The sequence below is a fragment of the Manduca sexta genome, chromosome 26, assembly GCF_014839805.1.
Source record: "Manduca sexta isolate Smith_Timp_Sample1 chromosome 26, JHU_Msex_v1.0, whole genome shotgun sequence".
Taxonomy (NCBI): domain Eukaryota; kingdom Metazoa; phylum Arthropoda; class Insecta; order Lepidoptera; family Sphingidae; genus Manduca; species Manduca sexta.
Window position 1 is genome coordinate 2,288,245 of NC_051140.1, and position 16,730 is coordinate 2,304,974.

A 16,730-nucleotide genomic window follows, 5' to 3' on the forward strand; every position below is an offset into this window, starting at 1 on the left:
TCCGACCTGAAGGTAACGCAAGCTGCACATAGTTCCCTACGCGCGTCTTCTGATAAATTTACAATATCGTACGATCATTGGCAAATCCAATAGTGCAGTTAATTGATAAAGGCGCCATACTTAACGTTGTCGTATCGGTAGGCAATGTGGTAGGGCTCGAGTTTCCCGTACGCAAACATTAAGTTTGTCACCGTGTTACCGGTACCGGTCATTCTTTCACAATTCAGTATCGGGCGATTGGCCGGCCGGTAGAGACGCTAGGGTTGTATCGCTCTGCGCCGCACTCCCGCCAAAACTACACGCGTTCGACGGGTTTCGAAAAGTTGCAATCAAATTTGGATTTTATTTTATTTCGCATCGAGTGAACGATATTTTTAGTGAAGGTTTTTTTAAGTGTTATTTTTGTAGTGTTTTGTGAAATTATAATGGATATTATTTGAGTGCCCTTAAAATTGTGGACAGGTAATATTTTTTTTCCAAATTTGGAGTTAAAGGTATTTATTTTATTTAAGCAGTTTTTGTGTCGAAAATTGGACGTTTATTTTTTTCTATTGGATGCATGAATAAAACATTTTTTATTAATACTCGAGAAGTTGAAATTTACATTTTTACGTAGAGTTTGCGTCAAATAGAAAAAATAATTTAGAAAATATATGTTACACATGGAAAAATATAAAATTTAATAATTAATATTTATTTTTCATATACAAGTATCATAACGAAATATTATTTTAAATTAGAATATATTTAAATACATTTTATACTTAAATAATATTTTCTTTATGATATGATAAAACTATTGTAGGAATATCGATCAATATAACAACATTATATTCAGGATATTTATTTTATTCGATAAAATATAATATTAATTTTAAGAATTAATGACTTATAGACGATTATTGTAATTAATTCGCGCTTTAAATTTACTGTTATCCATATTAGTTCAACATTATGCTGAGCTGGCCATCTTATTATCACCTTGCAGCCGTGCAACGTTGACAAATCAAAGAGGATTTTCTTTTGTATTATATCCTACATTTAATATATATTGCATGCGACAGATGTTGACAATAAACTCTTTCTATACTTCTATATCATTACGTCTATGAGTAACTAACATTCGAGTTTAAAGACACTGTATTAAAGGTAGTTGCTCCACATTATTACTCGACATGTACAGTTCGGTGGTCTAATTATAATTAAGCTACTCGATTCATGCCAGTATCAAAGTGTTTAGAGATCTAAATATTCGCTGTGATGTCTTATCCGCCAGTAAATAAAATCTCTTTCAAAAACTTTCGGAAAAGTTTATAGTATAATATACTAAGAAATTGTACACGATTATCATATTATATTTCTATGTTCGATACGGCGAATGACCCAGTCATCAGATAGTAAGTAGCCCATAGTAGCAAAGAAATGGTTAAAGATTTGCCTAATTATGTATTCCTTAATGTGACTATATTACTTTGGTAAAAACTGAACTTACATAAACCAAGTTATTATAGGTATCTGACATCACCATGTCGAATTGCATGTTCCACTTGAGGACATTAAATTAATATTATCATTATCTAGGAGCAAGGAGTATTCAGTTTTTACCAATCATTAAGATATGATCTGATCTGATTTGGATCCAAAACTAATATCGCTGTTTTTTTGCTTTCGCCTTTAATTTATTGTCTCACAAAAAATAATTTGTCTTAGCATATAACCCAATGGTACAAACTTTGAACATTGAGGACATCAGTATCTATTGGAAAGACGCTTATATTATTTAAAAAAAATAAGTGCAATCGATAATGCAGCCTAGGGCTGCTTAGCAACCATTATCATCTGTTTTCGCTCACAGAAACATGCGAAAAAACTCCTGACGAAAAACGTGGTCTACGTGTTGACGTCAAACAAAGGGTAGTGAGTGAAGAGAATACGACACTTGAAGTCATACTAATTTCATGATTCGCTAGTACTGTCTCAAGCGGTGGTAGAGTTTCAGTCGACAAAATCTAAATCATAATGGACTCGATATATATCATCATTTATAATTATAGCATTAGCTCAGCTGTAGCTGGACGGATGCTAGATTCTTGTCAACACTTCTTTGATATTTATTAATTATTGTCGTAAATCTGGCTCTTGGTACATAAAAATTCGAGTATGTGCCGGGAACAGCTCCGGAGTTGCATGGCGGCGGTCCACTCGAGCCGCGACGAGTGTCGGTGTCACGTGACAGCGGCCGAGAGTACCTTTAAACACATTGCTATAGGCTAATTTGCGGATTCGTTTTTGTTTAACATGGTATAAAATCAAGAATAAAAGTTGTAGAGTATTGTAAATTTTTCTGGGTTTTCAGTGACATTACCCATATCTCAAGACATTGGTTTTTGCTTAGACGGGTTAATAATTTAGTTAGTGTTAGTAATAATAACATCAGTCCTGTATTATATACTGTCCCACCGCTGGTCTCGGGCCTTCTCTACTATTGAGAGGGATTAGGCCTTACTCTACCACGTTAGCCTAGTGCGGATTGGTAGAATTCACACACCCCCAAAATTCCTTTAGAGAACTTCTTAGGTTTACTCACGATGTTTTTCTTCACCATTAATGCAATAATTAACAAAGAAAACACACATAATTTTAAGAAAAGTCAGAGGTGCCATTGGGTTTTGAATCTACGAAAATTTGTTTTGGCAGTCCTTTTCACAGCCTATTAGGCTATCGCCGCTCTAGTTACTGACAATTAATTGACATAAATATTCATTCGCCTTATATCACAAAAAATTAATAAGTATGCTTAAAAAACGTTTTCAAGCGGTATTCGTAATCGTCTCGCCAGTTTTTTATAAACCAGAGGTATAAAGACAAACTGAAATGGCGGGAAAATAATCAACATGCAATATCTCCGCGGAAACTTTAAAAATAAATTCATTAATTTAATTAATCGAACGTTGTGCTTCGGACTACAGCCGATAAGATCGGCCAGTTCGCGGTAAAGTCGCAATATTTTGTTAACTGTTGGTATAATGCAATTTTAAATATATAAGATAACGTAACTCAAGAATACAGTTTGCAAGGAACTTTTTTTGTTATTTCCGTTAGGAGTTGTAGACTTTTCAGACCTTAAACGACGGCAATTATTTATTCTTTGGTACTAAGTTCACAGTAGAGATAACTTAACAATTACAATCATGTAACAAAACGGGCATTACGGGCTGTTTTAAAAAAAAATTGCCTCCTCATTATGTGCTTGCAATGATAATAATAATAATATCAGCCCTGTATTATATACTTGCCCACTGCTGAGCACGGGCCTCCTCTACTACTGAGAGGGATTAGGCCTTAGTCCACCACGCTGGCCTAGAGCGGATTGGTAGACTTCACTCACCTTCGAAATTCCTATAGAGAACTTCTCAGATGTGCAGGTTTCCTCACGATGTTTTCCTTCACCGTTAAAGCGAACGATAAATTTACAAAGAATACACACATGATTTTTTAGAAACGTCAGAGGTGTGTGCCCTTTGGATTTGAACCTGCGGACATTCGTCTCGGCAGTCCGTTCCACACCCAACTGGGCTATCGTTGCAATGATAAAAGTCAATAATTTCCTAATTAATTGTATTTTGTTTTACATGAATTTTCGTAACAATATTATGATTTCGAACATCTGCCATAAGAGAACATGTATTCTACATCGTAGAAAGTGGCGGATGGCGTCGTATGAGACGGTTTTAGACATCACAGACATGCCCAGACTCCAAAAAATTTGCCATTTGAACTGGTGCCTATTAAGTTGAAAGGTTTACACACACACAATATACTTACCGTATTTATCCCCGAATAGGTAAGCAGAGGCGCAACCAAGGCACCCACTTTTCGACAAATGTGTTACGTCCCATGATGTGATAGGGGGCGAGCCTATCGCCATATCGGGCACAAATTCCAGACTCCGGGCTGATACTGAGCAAAAAATCCCAAATATCACTTTGCCCGACCCGAGATTCGAACCCAGGACCTCAGAGCGCTGTCGTACCGTGCATGCAGTACAACAACGCCACCTTTAGCCTTTAGCCATATTACTTCCAAGTTTTTAATAATTTAGTAACATGCTTAGATAATCAGGTTCATATTATTGATACTTCTAATATCGTCACTAGTGGTAAATGTTCATTGTACACTACCGGACATCCTACGTAAGTATTGCTGAAGTAGTACAATGCACGAATAGATCGTTTCCCCATAACACATTATGCATCCGGCGCTAAAGCATTGCGGATAAGCATGCGTCAGGCAGATTGCGAGAATAGAACTTCTAGCAAATACAATTTCATACGACTTACACGACGTGACAAGCAACTTGATCACTTGATGTGAAAAAGTGCGGTAAAAAGTACACGCGAACAATGTGTCTTCTCCTTGATTGAGACAATAAGAAAAGTGTTATTGGACATATTCTTAGTCATAGTCTCATTAGAACTTATTAGGCTTAAGGCTAGATCGTTATTACAACAATGTACTACATATAGTGGGTACATCCTTGAACAAAAAGAAAAAAAAAATTGATGTAAACGTCAGATCGCCGTCAATGACAACGCCACCCATATTAAAATCTTTAGCTAAAACGTCTTTCGCCTACGGACCTCGGACAAGCGACTGGATGTTGTGTACCAGTCGCTCGTAATAGTATAGTAGTCCAGTGGGCGAACGGTTAAGTCTACAGTCCGTCGGAGTGCAATGCATCAAGCTCTAATCCAAAGATGTAATTAGTAATTCATCTTTTTCTTCTATACCTGCACGGCAAAAGTAAATCTATTGCACCTTTTTTTTTCGCGGGGAAATCACTTTAAGATCCCGCATTCGTCCAAGGAACCAAGGCGGGTATGTCGGGGTTGCCAGCACGCTATGCACGTCGGCGTACCGACTAAAACCCCGCGGTATCCTTCATCGACGCATTAGAGGCGGCTCCGGGGTACCATAAGGCATTACCTCAGATCTCTACCGGAACAACCTCCGCGGTGTACTGTGCAAACAGTCCGTCGGTACATTGAACCCGGCTGGCGTTTACAACAGCGGCGAGGATAAGCGCACTAATTCATCCCATTTCAGGACGGACTTACAGGCTCGAATGTATGTCCAATGCCCTGATGGGATCCCAATTAGTCGCCTTGTACGACAGGCAGAGGTTAACCGTGGCTATATTCTTTCGGGCCCTCGTCCACAGGGCTGAACCCTATTGCACCTGACGGTAAGTGGAGTAGGGTCCAATAGAATGTCAACTGACGAGAGATGATTACCCCTCATCCGTCGATACAGTTATGCCGGCCTTTAGGAACCAGATATACACAGGCTAATCTCGGAACGCGACATTTATGTCGGGCACTATGGCGGGTTTTAACACCTTGTGTACGGTGGTCGCTATCGATATAAAATATATCCTATTACCGGCAATCATATTTCTGCCGCACCATTAGGCTGTGGAACAGTTTGTTAGCATACGTATTCCCGCCTTCCTACTACTTAAGGTCTATGGAGCGAAGCCTAAAGAATCAATCAATCGAGATCATCATAGCTGTCAGGGACTGTTCCGGCCAGCTATCTTAGTGCAACAAGATACCCCGGGGCCGTCCCGTATGCGCTGGAGAAGGCCACCGCGTGTTTTGGTTGGTATGCCGATGTATAGAGGGGTTAGGGACTTGGTCCAATGCTCGCTCGGATAATGCTATACTCCTGAACGTTGACATTGGTCCGTAAGACCGGTGAAACCAACAAAACCATTCTACTCACCCTGCAAGTGGTGGTAGCAATAACGCGATTTTCCTCGCGAAAAAAAAGGCCAGCATAACTGTGCCGGCCATCCAGGGAGAATTATTCCTTGTCGGTCGACATGTTATTATGCTTCTCTTCACTTACCACCAGGTACAGAGAGGCTCCTTTACCGTCGATAAAACTAAAAGATATAATACGTAATGTGCCCTCGAAAAATACCTCCTGGTTACATAATCAGACATCGGTAGTGATCGCTAATTTATCCCTTTATCATTATCCCATTATCGCCTTTTTTATCGTGACTTGTAAATTATTATCAAATAGTTTTTACGTGCGTGTGTACTCGTGTGAATGGATAGCGTAGATTATAACTGGCCATGCTATTGACAGCGATTAAAATATTAGTGGAATTCTGATGCTAAGTATCAGTGTTCCTGAAGTCGACAGACGGCAGCTAAGGTTTGTTGTGGAGTAGTAACTGAAATACCAGATAATTAAAAATGAATATACACTTGAGTTTGAAAAGATAGAGCTGCATGCGAGTGGGCCTAGGACCCGTAGCCCTTGACACTATATAATACACTAGCCACTAGGCCATCGCGCTATATACTGCCTTCAGAAAATGTATTAAAAAACCTATCAGTTGTTTCCTGATCAAACACACTACCTTTGCTTGGTGCCTTGAAAACTGAGCGACGATCCAAAAGGTAATCAAGTATAATAAAAAAATAACTGTGGTAAGCAAAATTATACGTATTAAATACAAAAACCGCTCCAATTTGTAAATCGGTCACAGAAATAGAGCACGGCCGAGCCCGTGTCGAAACCTGCCGATTGCTTCACCAAGTTAATTGTACATACTTCATACGGTACAATGTATGAGCGTTAAATACCTCATCTGATAAATAAACATCGCATTTTTACGTCACGCGTTAAGAGTCGAACGATCAGTAATTTTTTCAGCTACTTTAGAAGAGTTCAAAGTTGCAATATTGATGCACCTCGTAAGGTGACCAACACCTTCAAAGTTTACAAATAAAGGTAACCTAAAAATCAAGGATACAGGATCAGGAACTGAATCCGCTAACTTTAGTCTCAGCAGTCCGAAGCACTACCACTGGGGCTCGTATTGATAGAGCAGGAGTTATTGTATGAAAACCAATTGTACCAAATACTACATAGCGTTTGGTAAAGGTAAAGGTTTTACATACGTACAGTATTTTCAGTATAGCATATAATGTGTAATATAATTAAAAATAGTATTATGGTGGTAAAATTACCATTTAATAGTCTAAGTTTTTTTATAATAAAAATCGTCAGTGTAATAACGTCACGTCATTCGTTGAATCCATTTATTTTAAATCTTAACACTAGGTCTAATCCACACTGACGGGTATAATATTGCATTGCATGCATATGTTTGAAACATAATTCTTCAAAAGTATTAGGTTAGGTTAAAGCCTTTGTCTAACCAGATACATTAAATATAAAGTTTATAGATTAGAAGGGTCAGTTCCAGTAGGACGGTGTAACTGTCAAAAATATACATTAACAATGAACTGACACGTTGGTGGTGCGTTTCGTCAAGTTTAATTTTTGGAGGAGTTAAAGTAAGCACTCTACTTTTTCCACTTTCCTAATTATTTTAGTTCAAGGCCGAGTCGCATCCAAGGCTCTTTTGGTATTATGTGTGTCAATAAACATTGAAAATAACTTAATTATTTACTTGTTACAATTACGGTTGTACAGTTTCAATTGCTTCTTTGTAGATCTATGTGAAGAACAACAATCTATAGTAATATTATAAAGAGAAAACATTTTGTTTGTTTGCTGGTAGGTTTATTAAGGCTAATCTCTAGACCTACTGAACTGATTTTGAAAATTCTTTTACTAATAGGAAGCTACAACTTTCTTGAATGCTATAGGCTATTTGTATCTCGGAAAAACTTTTTCACCCGATCGAAGGCGCAGGAAAAAATTACTATAATATAAAATTCATATTTTTATTTATCCACTGATTATGTCATGCGTCTTCAGTATGCGACAAGCCTAATCTTCCATAGAATGCCATGTATTTAGCAATTCCATGACATTATTTTTTTATCTTGATTGATAATATGAAAATGGAGATAAGTATCTTGCTAGTCAAACATGCGCCCGCGGCTCTGACACGGTTTTTTTGTATTCGTATAATTTATAACGGGTACACTGGTCTAATTGGAAATAATTGTGTTATTAGTCTAAGTAACTAGTGAAATGTTAAAAGTAACAATATTTATTAGAGACAAGATATGAAGAATGTTTTATTACATTTCGATTATGATTTAAGTTTTAACTCATTATCGATGAGGATAAATCCTTTTGTCTTGACTTGTGACTTGATTTTTAATTCGCAATACTAAATATAAGAGTCCATAGAAAATCTTGATTGTGTTAAAAGATGCATGGATCCGTCCCGGATTTGTAAATAGGCCGTATAGGCTGAGGCCTTTGGGCGGCAGCCTCTTAGGGACGGCAGATTTCAGAGGACGCTCACTCGATTTACTTAATCATTCTTTTATTCAACTTTAGTGCCTTCCATAATACAAACTATTGGAACAATTATACATGGAAAATATTAAGTATGTTAGAAACTTACGTTCATACATACATAAACCTACCTAGATGGGGCGGCGGAAATAAAGCAACCTGCGCTAATAATATAACTTCGGCACTGGTATGGATGTTTTGTTTGGATTTTTTTAATAGGAGGAAATCAGCGCAATAATAAAAATTAGTAAGGGTCTATTTCACCTAATACAAAAGCTGCACTCTAATCTTTGGTCCCAAATAAATGGTACAATAAAATGAGTACTATCTACTTTAGCTGTAATTGCCAAATTAAATTTACTTAAAACATGTGGAGGTCCTTAATGTCACTCTCAGTTAAACTTTCAAAATATAAGTTTATAAACTCTTAGTAAAACTCAAGCATGGTAAATACCTGATGATTTAACTACACCTTACAGTTAGTTATTCTCCACTCCACTTACCAAAAGCAGTAGGATAATTTTGTCATGCACGTATAACAAAATACTCTAATTACTTGAGTAATCTCCCACTGAATCTACTACTGTAAACAGTCCCATCTTACTGTTTAGTGATTAAGATCCTAGATCATATGACATCGAAATAGTGCTGACACAGCGGCGCCAGCGCTGCGCTGAGTCGATGTTAGTACTATGTCCTTTGCGGGGCTGTAACGCGATCTGGCTTTGTTGTGCGTCGACGCAGAAATGAGAGACGGATGTCTTGATCTTCTCGGAACTACGTAGGAGGCGGCGGCTTTTATACTTTGAAAAATAGACTGATTTAAGTTATACGAAGCTAATCTTGCTTTTGTTTAAAGAGTTCTAAATTGTGTCAACACGATACAAATCACTAAGTTTGAACGTGTACTGCTGCCTAATGGACTGTTAATTCTAATGTCAAGTACGGAAGTCAAACAGGTCGCGTAAACTTGCGCCCTATGTCAAACTATTTACAGAAAATAACTAACTTTGTAGATGCATTACCTATCTTTAAACTTATATTAAATAGTACAAATTTGTTTCAGGTCAAAAATGGAGTTGAAATCGCCAAAAGCGAAGAAAAAGTCGAACATCGCGAAACTAGTGTCTTGGGGCAAGATGTTCCGCACGCCGTTGCTCATTCTATTCCTCCTGGGCACCACCAGCTGCGAGGACGACGGCGAGGTCGCGCCATTCAGTCCGCACCTCAGGCATCGACACGGCAACGAGACGATCAAGAACAAGATAACTGAGATCAAACATTTGAGGAGGCATTTAAACAAAGAGATCCTGAACTTCGTGATGACTGACCATCTGATGGACGGAGAGGCGGAGAACCGCGTCCATTATAACGGTATTACTGCCAAGGAAACCTACGTCGCTGACGGGTGAGTAAGAGAACTTTTGATTTTGTCGAGTGCACAATAATATATTATGATAAATAAAACTTATGGCTTACTCACATCATGCCTCTTATCCCCGAAAGGATAGGTAGGGGCGAAACTGGCGCACCCACTTTTCGCCGTGCGTATCCCATGACGTGATAAGGAGCGAGCCTATCGGCATAACAGGCAAATATTCCAGACTCCGGGCTGATATTGAGGAGGAAAACTCATTATTCCTTTGTCTGATTCGGGAATAGAAACCAAGACCTTAGGACTGCAGTTCTAAAAAACACACATATTATCCATAGGTATATCTGAATGAAATAAAATGAATTATAAATTGTCTCCGTTACAACTTACCTATTACAATAGTTCTTTCTTATTTATTTTAATTTGATAACCGTAATGATTGATTAATTACATTATTTAATCAACATTAATCATCTATATCTACATTATAACATTGAAATTATGTTGGTTGGATATATTTCACATATTTTATACGTTCAAACGATTGAAGTATATATTACATGCTATTTATTGATTATTACTTAATTCCTACATAAATATTCCGACTTATGTGTCGAATAACGTATTAAAATGTTTATAAAGTGCCATTGATTCCGTAAAGCCGGCATAATGTCATATCGCCGTAACTTGTTTTGAAGCAGCTGGTGACAACGTCGCTGCTCGCCGCGCCACGTCGTGCGGGCCGATGCAACCACGCACGCATTCGCACGTGACGTCACTAGAGATCAGAGTTACCACACAAAATCACTACATACGCACAATTATTGAGTTTTTGCACCATTATCCTCATCGTCATTAGCCACATAAAGTCCACTGCTGAACATAGGCCTCCCCCAAAAATTTCCAGACGGACCTATCAGTTTTTGCATAACAAATAATTAAAAAAGCTATCTATCACTTTTTTTTTAATCTTAGAATAGTAGTAACACCAACTTTAAAATAAAACGTCTCTGAGAATATAAAATCCGGAATCCGTCGACGCGTAACATTAATGTATCTAAATATGATATGAAATCTTTCGGCTAACCACTTCGAAGTTATAAAGCTTTCTTCAAACTACCAGATAAATAGTGTAAGTAGTGGCTTGTGAAGTACTACTGCTACTATTTCAGCACACCGATGTGTACGGAACTCGTCCGTTAACAAGTGCCAGTTAAATCCTATTAACACGCGCTTATTAGGGTTCCGCCGACAATGTCAAAATCAGATTTATATTCTAAAATTACGAATGGTAATTTTACATAAAAGTCTAACTATTAAGATGTTTCAGGATTTGATTACTGAGTAATAGATTATTTTTTTTAACTTTCCAAATAGTTTAATTTCACAATTAAAATAGTCATTACAATTCTGATAAAATTTGAACATAATTTTAAAAATATACAATACTCTTAAACCTAAGAGGCCACCGCGGACCATACCTGGCGCAAAGGTGCCCATAACGCTGGCAACAGGACCACGCTGTATACAAAGTGATATATGTTGCACCAGCTAGGATTCATCACGGAAATCTTCACCGTATTTTCTTAGATTTTTATTGTTGAGCACATCCTTTTTTCACAAAATGTACTCACGATTTACGAACTTCCCGATTTGAATCTATATCTATATCGGTGTTCGTATAGCGGTATGTGAAGCACTCATGCCGTATAAAATACAAAATAAACACAAGAAAATCACTCCTTTGGTTCATTAAACGATCATTTATCTTGGTTTTATTTATTACTTCAGACAGTCAGACAAAAAAAAGTTATTTATGTGTAGGCATCTCGTGAGGAATCCACTTAGTGTAAGATCAGGCCTTTATTTAGAAACACCATATATTCTCGGATTGATTATCCAGCTGTTCCATCTTTTGCACCTTCTGTAAGCCAGGATCGGCAGTACCGTTTTGACATTCAGCAAAGAAAATAAAACTTTGGCCTCTCTCTGTTAACTCTAAAGTCTAAACTCTTCTACATCCCACAACAAAGATAATATAGATTGGAAGCAGTATACATTTTGTACTGTATACCTATATCCCCAAATAGATTTTATCCATATCCCTATAGATAAAAATCTATGCGTATGACTTTCCAAATTTACTGTATGTAGGTATAGTGTTTAATGAAAACTCAATCAGTTTTCTCTGTTCAATCGACTTTTCATCTAGTTCTCATGAACATCTCAAACGTCAAACAGCTTAGTAGCCTATTTGCTTATTGTTAATTTTCACTTGTTTCAATGTAAGATTTTAATTCGTGTATATTACCTTCCTAAATATTTATATACGGAACCCGATCTACAGATTACACGTTTCTAGCATATTTTTTTACATCCACAGTGCGCGGCAAGTTCGTTAGGCTCAATGCAATGCGTGTTGAGGCGTACGATCCGTACACTCATGCACACTGACTGCCGTGAGTTTATATACAAGTTGAAGAGAATTACGATAATGAATCGAGTGAAGCGTATGGTTATTACGAAATATCTGCTCATTTCATGGCACCAAAGGTTTGTAGTTACTGACTCTTGCCTATTTCAATTTTAGCCTTCGTGCGGACGTCTCGTAAACTTCTTGAATCTAGCAATTTTTAAAATGTTTTAAATACAAAAATCAAGAGTCCTTATAATGTTAAATAAATTAGTTAGTATAATTTTACCAGATTTTTTATTAAAAAGGTTTTAGTTTTAATGGAAAAAAATCTCCATTCGAGCGATATTGGAACCTAGAAGTAATTCGATGATATAAATTCGTGCAGTAGTAATGAGGTGCAGGCGCCGCTCCGTGTCTTGCCGACTCACCTTTGCCCCGAGTGACTTGTGTTTTTGTCGGCCATGTGTGTTCAATGTTTCGACCTCGTAACTTATTTGCGCTCTTAATCAATTAGATCTTAATCCCACCCCTAAAACTACTTTTGTCTGGTTTTATATTTTGTCACGTGGTCCATGCTGTCAGTTAACGAAATTGTATGAGAAATCAATGTTAAAGATGTCTTTAACAACAATCGTCAATATTAGTGTGTAAATTTATAGCTTTAAGACCGGCTAAGTCTTCACATATATCTTGAGAATATCCGTTGCATTCAAACTGCATACTGTCCTGGAAATGGTGGCCACAGCGCGTCTCATCGTAACATGTTTGTCCGTCCTCACGATCTGCTCACCTTTTCGCGAACACTTCCGCATCTAAAAATATATAGGTCAATAGTTTAACGTATACAATCAATGAGTTAAAATTAAACGAAGAATCTCACGCCACTCTTGGCACTAGACGCAGTGTCGCTCCGCGTCCGACGCACCCGCGCGCTCTTCGTGCCGGCTACCAACATACGTCCTGCTGTCGCCAAAATAAATGTTGTACCGAAATATATCAAACGTGCAAATATTCGACAGTAAATAAATTGTTTCTTGCAGTTTCATGACTGAAAAAACAAGTTTGCAAGACATTAAAGACGTAAATACATGTTGCCAACTAATTTCCAATATATATTTGCGGTTGTAAAAAGAAAATCTAACTTGAATTCTGTAGAGAAAATTATTTGCGAACGGAAAACGAAACGTGGTTTTACGCTTAGCGATTGTAAATGAGTGTACCTGTTATGTAATGAGTAAAGTGTGATCGTCCGGAACTATAAACAACGTGTAGATTTTTTGCTAAAGCATTTTTTGTGACCTAGACACCGAAAATAAACTACGAGCTATTTTTAGTAACATTAATTTAAAAGATGATTAGCGATCCATAATGAGTTAGCCTCCGAAACGAGATTTCGCTATTTCTAAAGATCCCCATAGCCTCTCACTAATCATCTGCTTGGACATCACGGAGTTTGCTACGACCTTGATCATACAGCTAACTTCAGGACCGACCGCCCGGTTACAACCAGTTGACTACGCAAAATTTGAAGAAGGATTTAAGTACAAATTTTTTGTAATAAAAATATTCCTACATATTATTAAAAAAAAATAGTCATATAATAATATGTATTGCTGTAGTATAAAATAATATTATACTTATCTTTGGACTTTTTAAAAGCTATAGGTGTGTCGGTTTAGTCGTTGTTTTTCTTCGTTACGTCCATTCCCAAAAAGGTTTTTCTGCGCTTTTAATTTCATGTTAAACAATATACACAGATATAAAATGTGGGTCAACTGAATTAACATAATTTTATTTGGCAACAAAAAAGTATTTAATCCGAAGAAATGATTATATTATTTTAAAGAAAACTGCATAGAAAAAACCTTACGGATTCTTTTTAATAAAAACACTGATGGTTTTTTTTGAGCTTAGACAGGAGAATACTGTCGCTTTGGCTTAAAAGCTAATTTACAAATAATTAACTGTTTTAACTATTCTATTTCTGTTTTGGTTGATACTAAGTATTAAATTCATATGCGATATGGATGAAAACATAAACTGATAACTAAATCTTACGTTACTCTAATATTCCCATCAAACTACGAGCCGTACGATATGAAATAAATCTATAAATAAATAATTTACTGCAGTTACTTGTTATATCCGGCGGCCTTAACAATGACATTGGACAAGATGCACGCATACAGCATTCTCGCCAAATGCACCGCTGATAAACAGGTCTGCGACCAATAATAAAATCATGTTTAACGATTTAATTACTTCTGCAGGAACGCAAGCTGTACAAACATTTTTGGAAAGCCTTATTAATAAGTCTGTCCATTACACCTTTTGGACTATTATAGCACTATAAAGTATCTTGACGGAAAAGCTATATTTTTTACTATAAAAGTAAACAGTGCTGTTGGTGGTATTTTAAAAGACCTGAATAGAAATAATTTACATACTTATTTTAAAATAGTTTAAATTTATAATATATTCTATATGTACGCCATCTTGTTTGATAATGATGAAGCAAACAACTAAAACTAGTAGTATACAAGCTTTGACTACACACAGATTTGTTTATAAAGATAACAACAGGTACTCGCTGCCACCTTTGAACTATAATTACATAATGATTCGATTAAAACACTTAATTACGTATACACTGCGTAGGTTAATGGCGCCTCTAGCACGCGGCTCTAAAATAAATAGTAATGTATATAAATAACTAATTTGTAATTCGCTTCTGATAATATAATATGTTGCATTACTTACTCGCTAGATATGACATTGACATTAGTTCTTTCCTTCACAATAAAATTACTCTTGATGACCTTTCACATAGTATCATGAACCTTATTCAGACATTGTGCTGAAGGTTCCTGAGCTTATATTACTTAAAAAATGGAAACCAGAAACATAACATTTGAACGTTCCTTGTTAATAATAATAAATAGTATCAGCTCTGTATTATATACTGTCCCACTGCTGAGCACGGGCCTCCTCTGCTACTGAGAGGGATTAAGCCTTAGTCCACCACGCTGGCCTAGTGCAGATTTTTAGACTTCACACATCATCAAATTTCCTATAGAGAACTTCTCAGGTGTGCTGGTTTCCTCACGATGTTTTCCTTCATCGTTAAAGCAAGCGATAATTCACAAAGTATACACACATAATTTTAGAAAAGTCATAGATGTGCGCCCTTGGGATTTAAACCTCCAGACGTTCGACTACGTTTTTAGAAGGAATCATGAATGCTTCGCCGCATTGCAAGGAAAAGTTTATATTATATTTGTTTGGATCTACGGAATCTCATTGTTAGTTGATAGTGATGTTACAACTGTACATTTATCGTGAAGCAAAATCAGAGTTTCTAGTATAATCGTAATACCTAATTATTTTACGGTCAACCGATGTAGCCCCGTTGATGTCATAGTCGAAGATAAAAATATCGTAAACTAATATAAAACCGCGCATCGTTCACATCAAAAGTGAAAAGTTGACAAGAAATGTTTCACTCACAATATGATTCGCCTGAAAATTTGTGCCAGCATTTGTTTCGTGTAACAACTGGTGTATTTTTACATACATTTAGCAAGAAAAACGCATAGCATTGCAGAACTTTTAAATGTATAAATAAACGAAGGAAAATAGAATATCAAGCGTTCGGCGGACAAATGTGCGAACTAAGAACTTTATTCATTAGTATTAATGAGCTATTAATTTATGTAAAATTGTGGAAAGTGCGATTAAAGAGCGAAGTAATAGAATTAGAAATATTATTTTGTAGATAAAATTTAGAGTGTTTGTAGCGCTAATAGCACGATTTGTTATTAATTCATTCAATGCAATATTGCGAATCGTGTTTACAAAACTAATATTCCAAGAGCAACAAACAACTTTGCGTTTATTTTACTCGATTCGAAAGATAACTACGGAAGGCACTGTCGTTTGTTTTTACTGAATAGTGCGTCTTATTATAATTCAAATAACTTTCCTATAAATCTATTAGACATGAGGTTATCGCATAAACAAACGGCAAACAATCAAGATCCTGTAAACATTAGATCGTATGTCAACTAACCTTTCTTAACCCAAACATAATCTCTACTTCTATTAATTGGCCTGGATGACGTTTGAAAATTGCATAATGTAAACAAGTTGCAATGAACCTAACCTAGGAACCATATTGAACGTAATACGACAGTTTATCACATTTATAGATTCGAATACTGGTAGCATTATGTCTTTGTCCACTAATGGTGATAATCTATAAGTAGGTTGAAAGCAAAATGTTATGCGTGACTAAATAAAATAACAATTTAAATATTTTATTATTTTTATATCATGTTCTTATGCCTTTCAAAAATAATACTATTATTGAAATATGCTTTTAAATGAAGACGTCATCTATTGAGGCTCAGATTTCCTGCTCCTAAATTCCCGCAATAGTGATAGTTCTGAGAAAACAGAAACCAAGTGTTTACAATATTGTGAATCAATACTCAGAAGTAAATCTGAAATAGCGGTTTAATAATAAGCGCGCATTTGTTTAGCGCATGGCGTGTATTTAGACTTTGGACAGGCGACCGCTAGGCATTCGAAAAACGGCGGAATTACGTTTTGCAGATTTCTTTATATGACGTTAAGATCATTTTT

The 16,730-nt window shown here is 36.4% G+C and overlaps 1 protein-coding gene across 4 annotated transcripts in view; it reads left to right on the plus strand.

Moving 5' to 3' along the window:
* The first annotated feature begins 221 nt into the window (after window positions 1–221).
* The window catches only part of LOC115452722, a 62,673-nt gene continuing 46,164 nt past the window's right edge, over window positions 222–16,730 (plus strand). For 3 of the 4 annotated variants that reach the window (XM_037443421.1, XM_037443424.1, XM_037443423.1), the window contains exons 1-2: window positions 222–462; window positions 9,362–9,703. In XM_037443421.1, the coding sequence (XP_037299318.1) occupies window positions 9,369–9,703 (335 nt within the window). In that variant the 5' untranslated portion in view covers window positions 222–462; window positions 9,362–9,368. Of the gene's footprint in view, window positions 495–9,361; window positions 9,704–16,730 lie in introns of all 4 variants that reach the window. The other variant, XM_037443422.1, reaches the window with a different exon arrangement.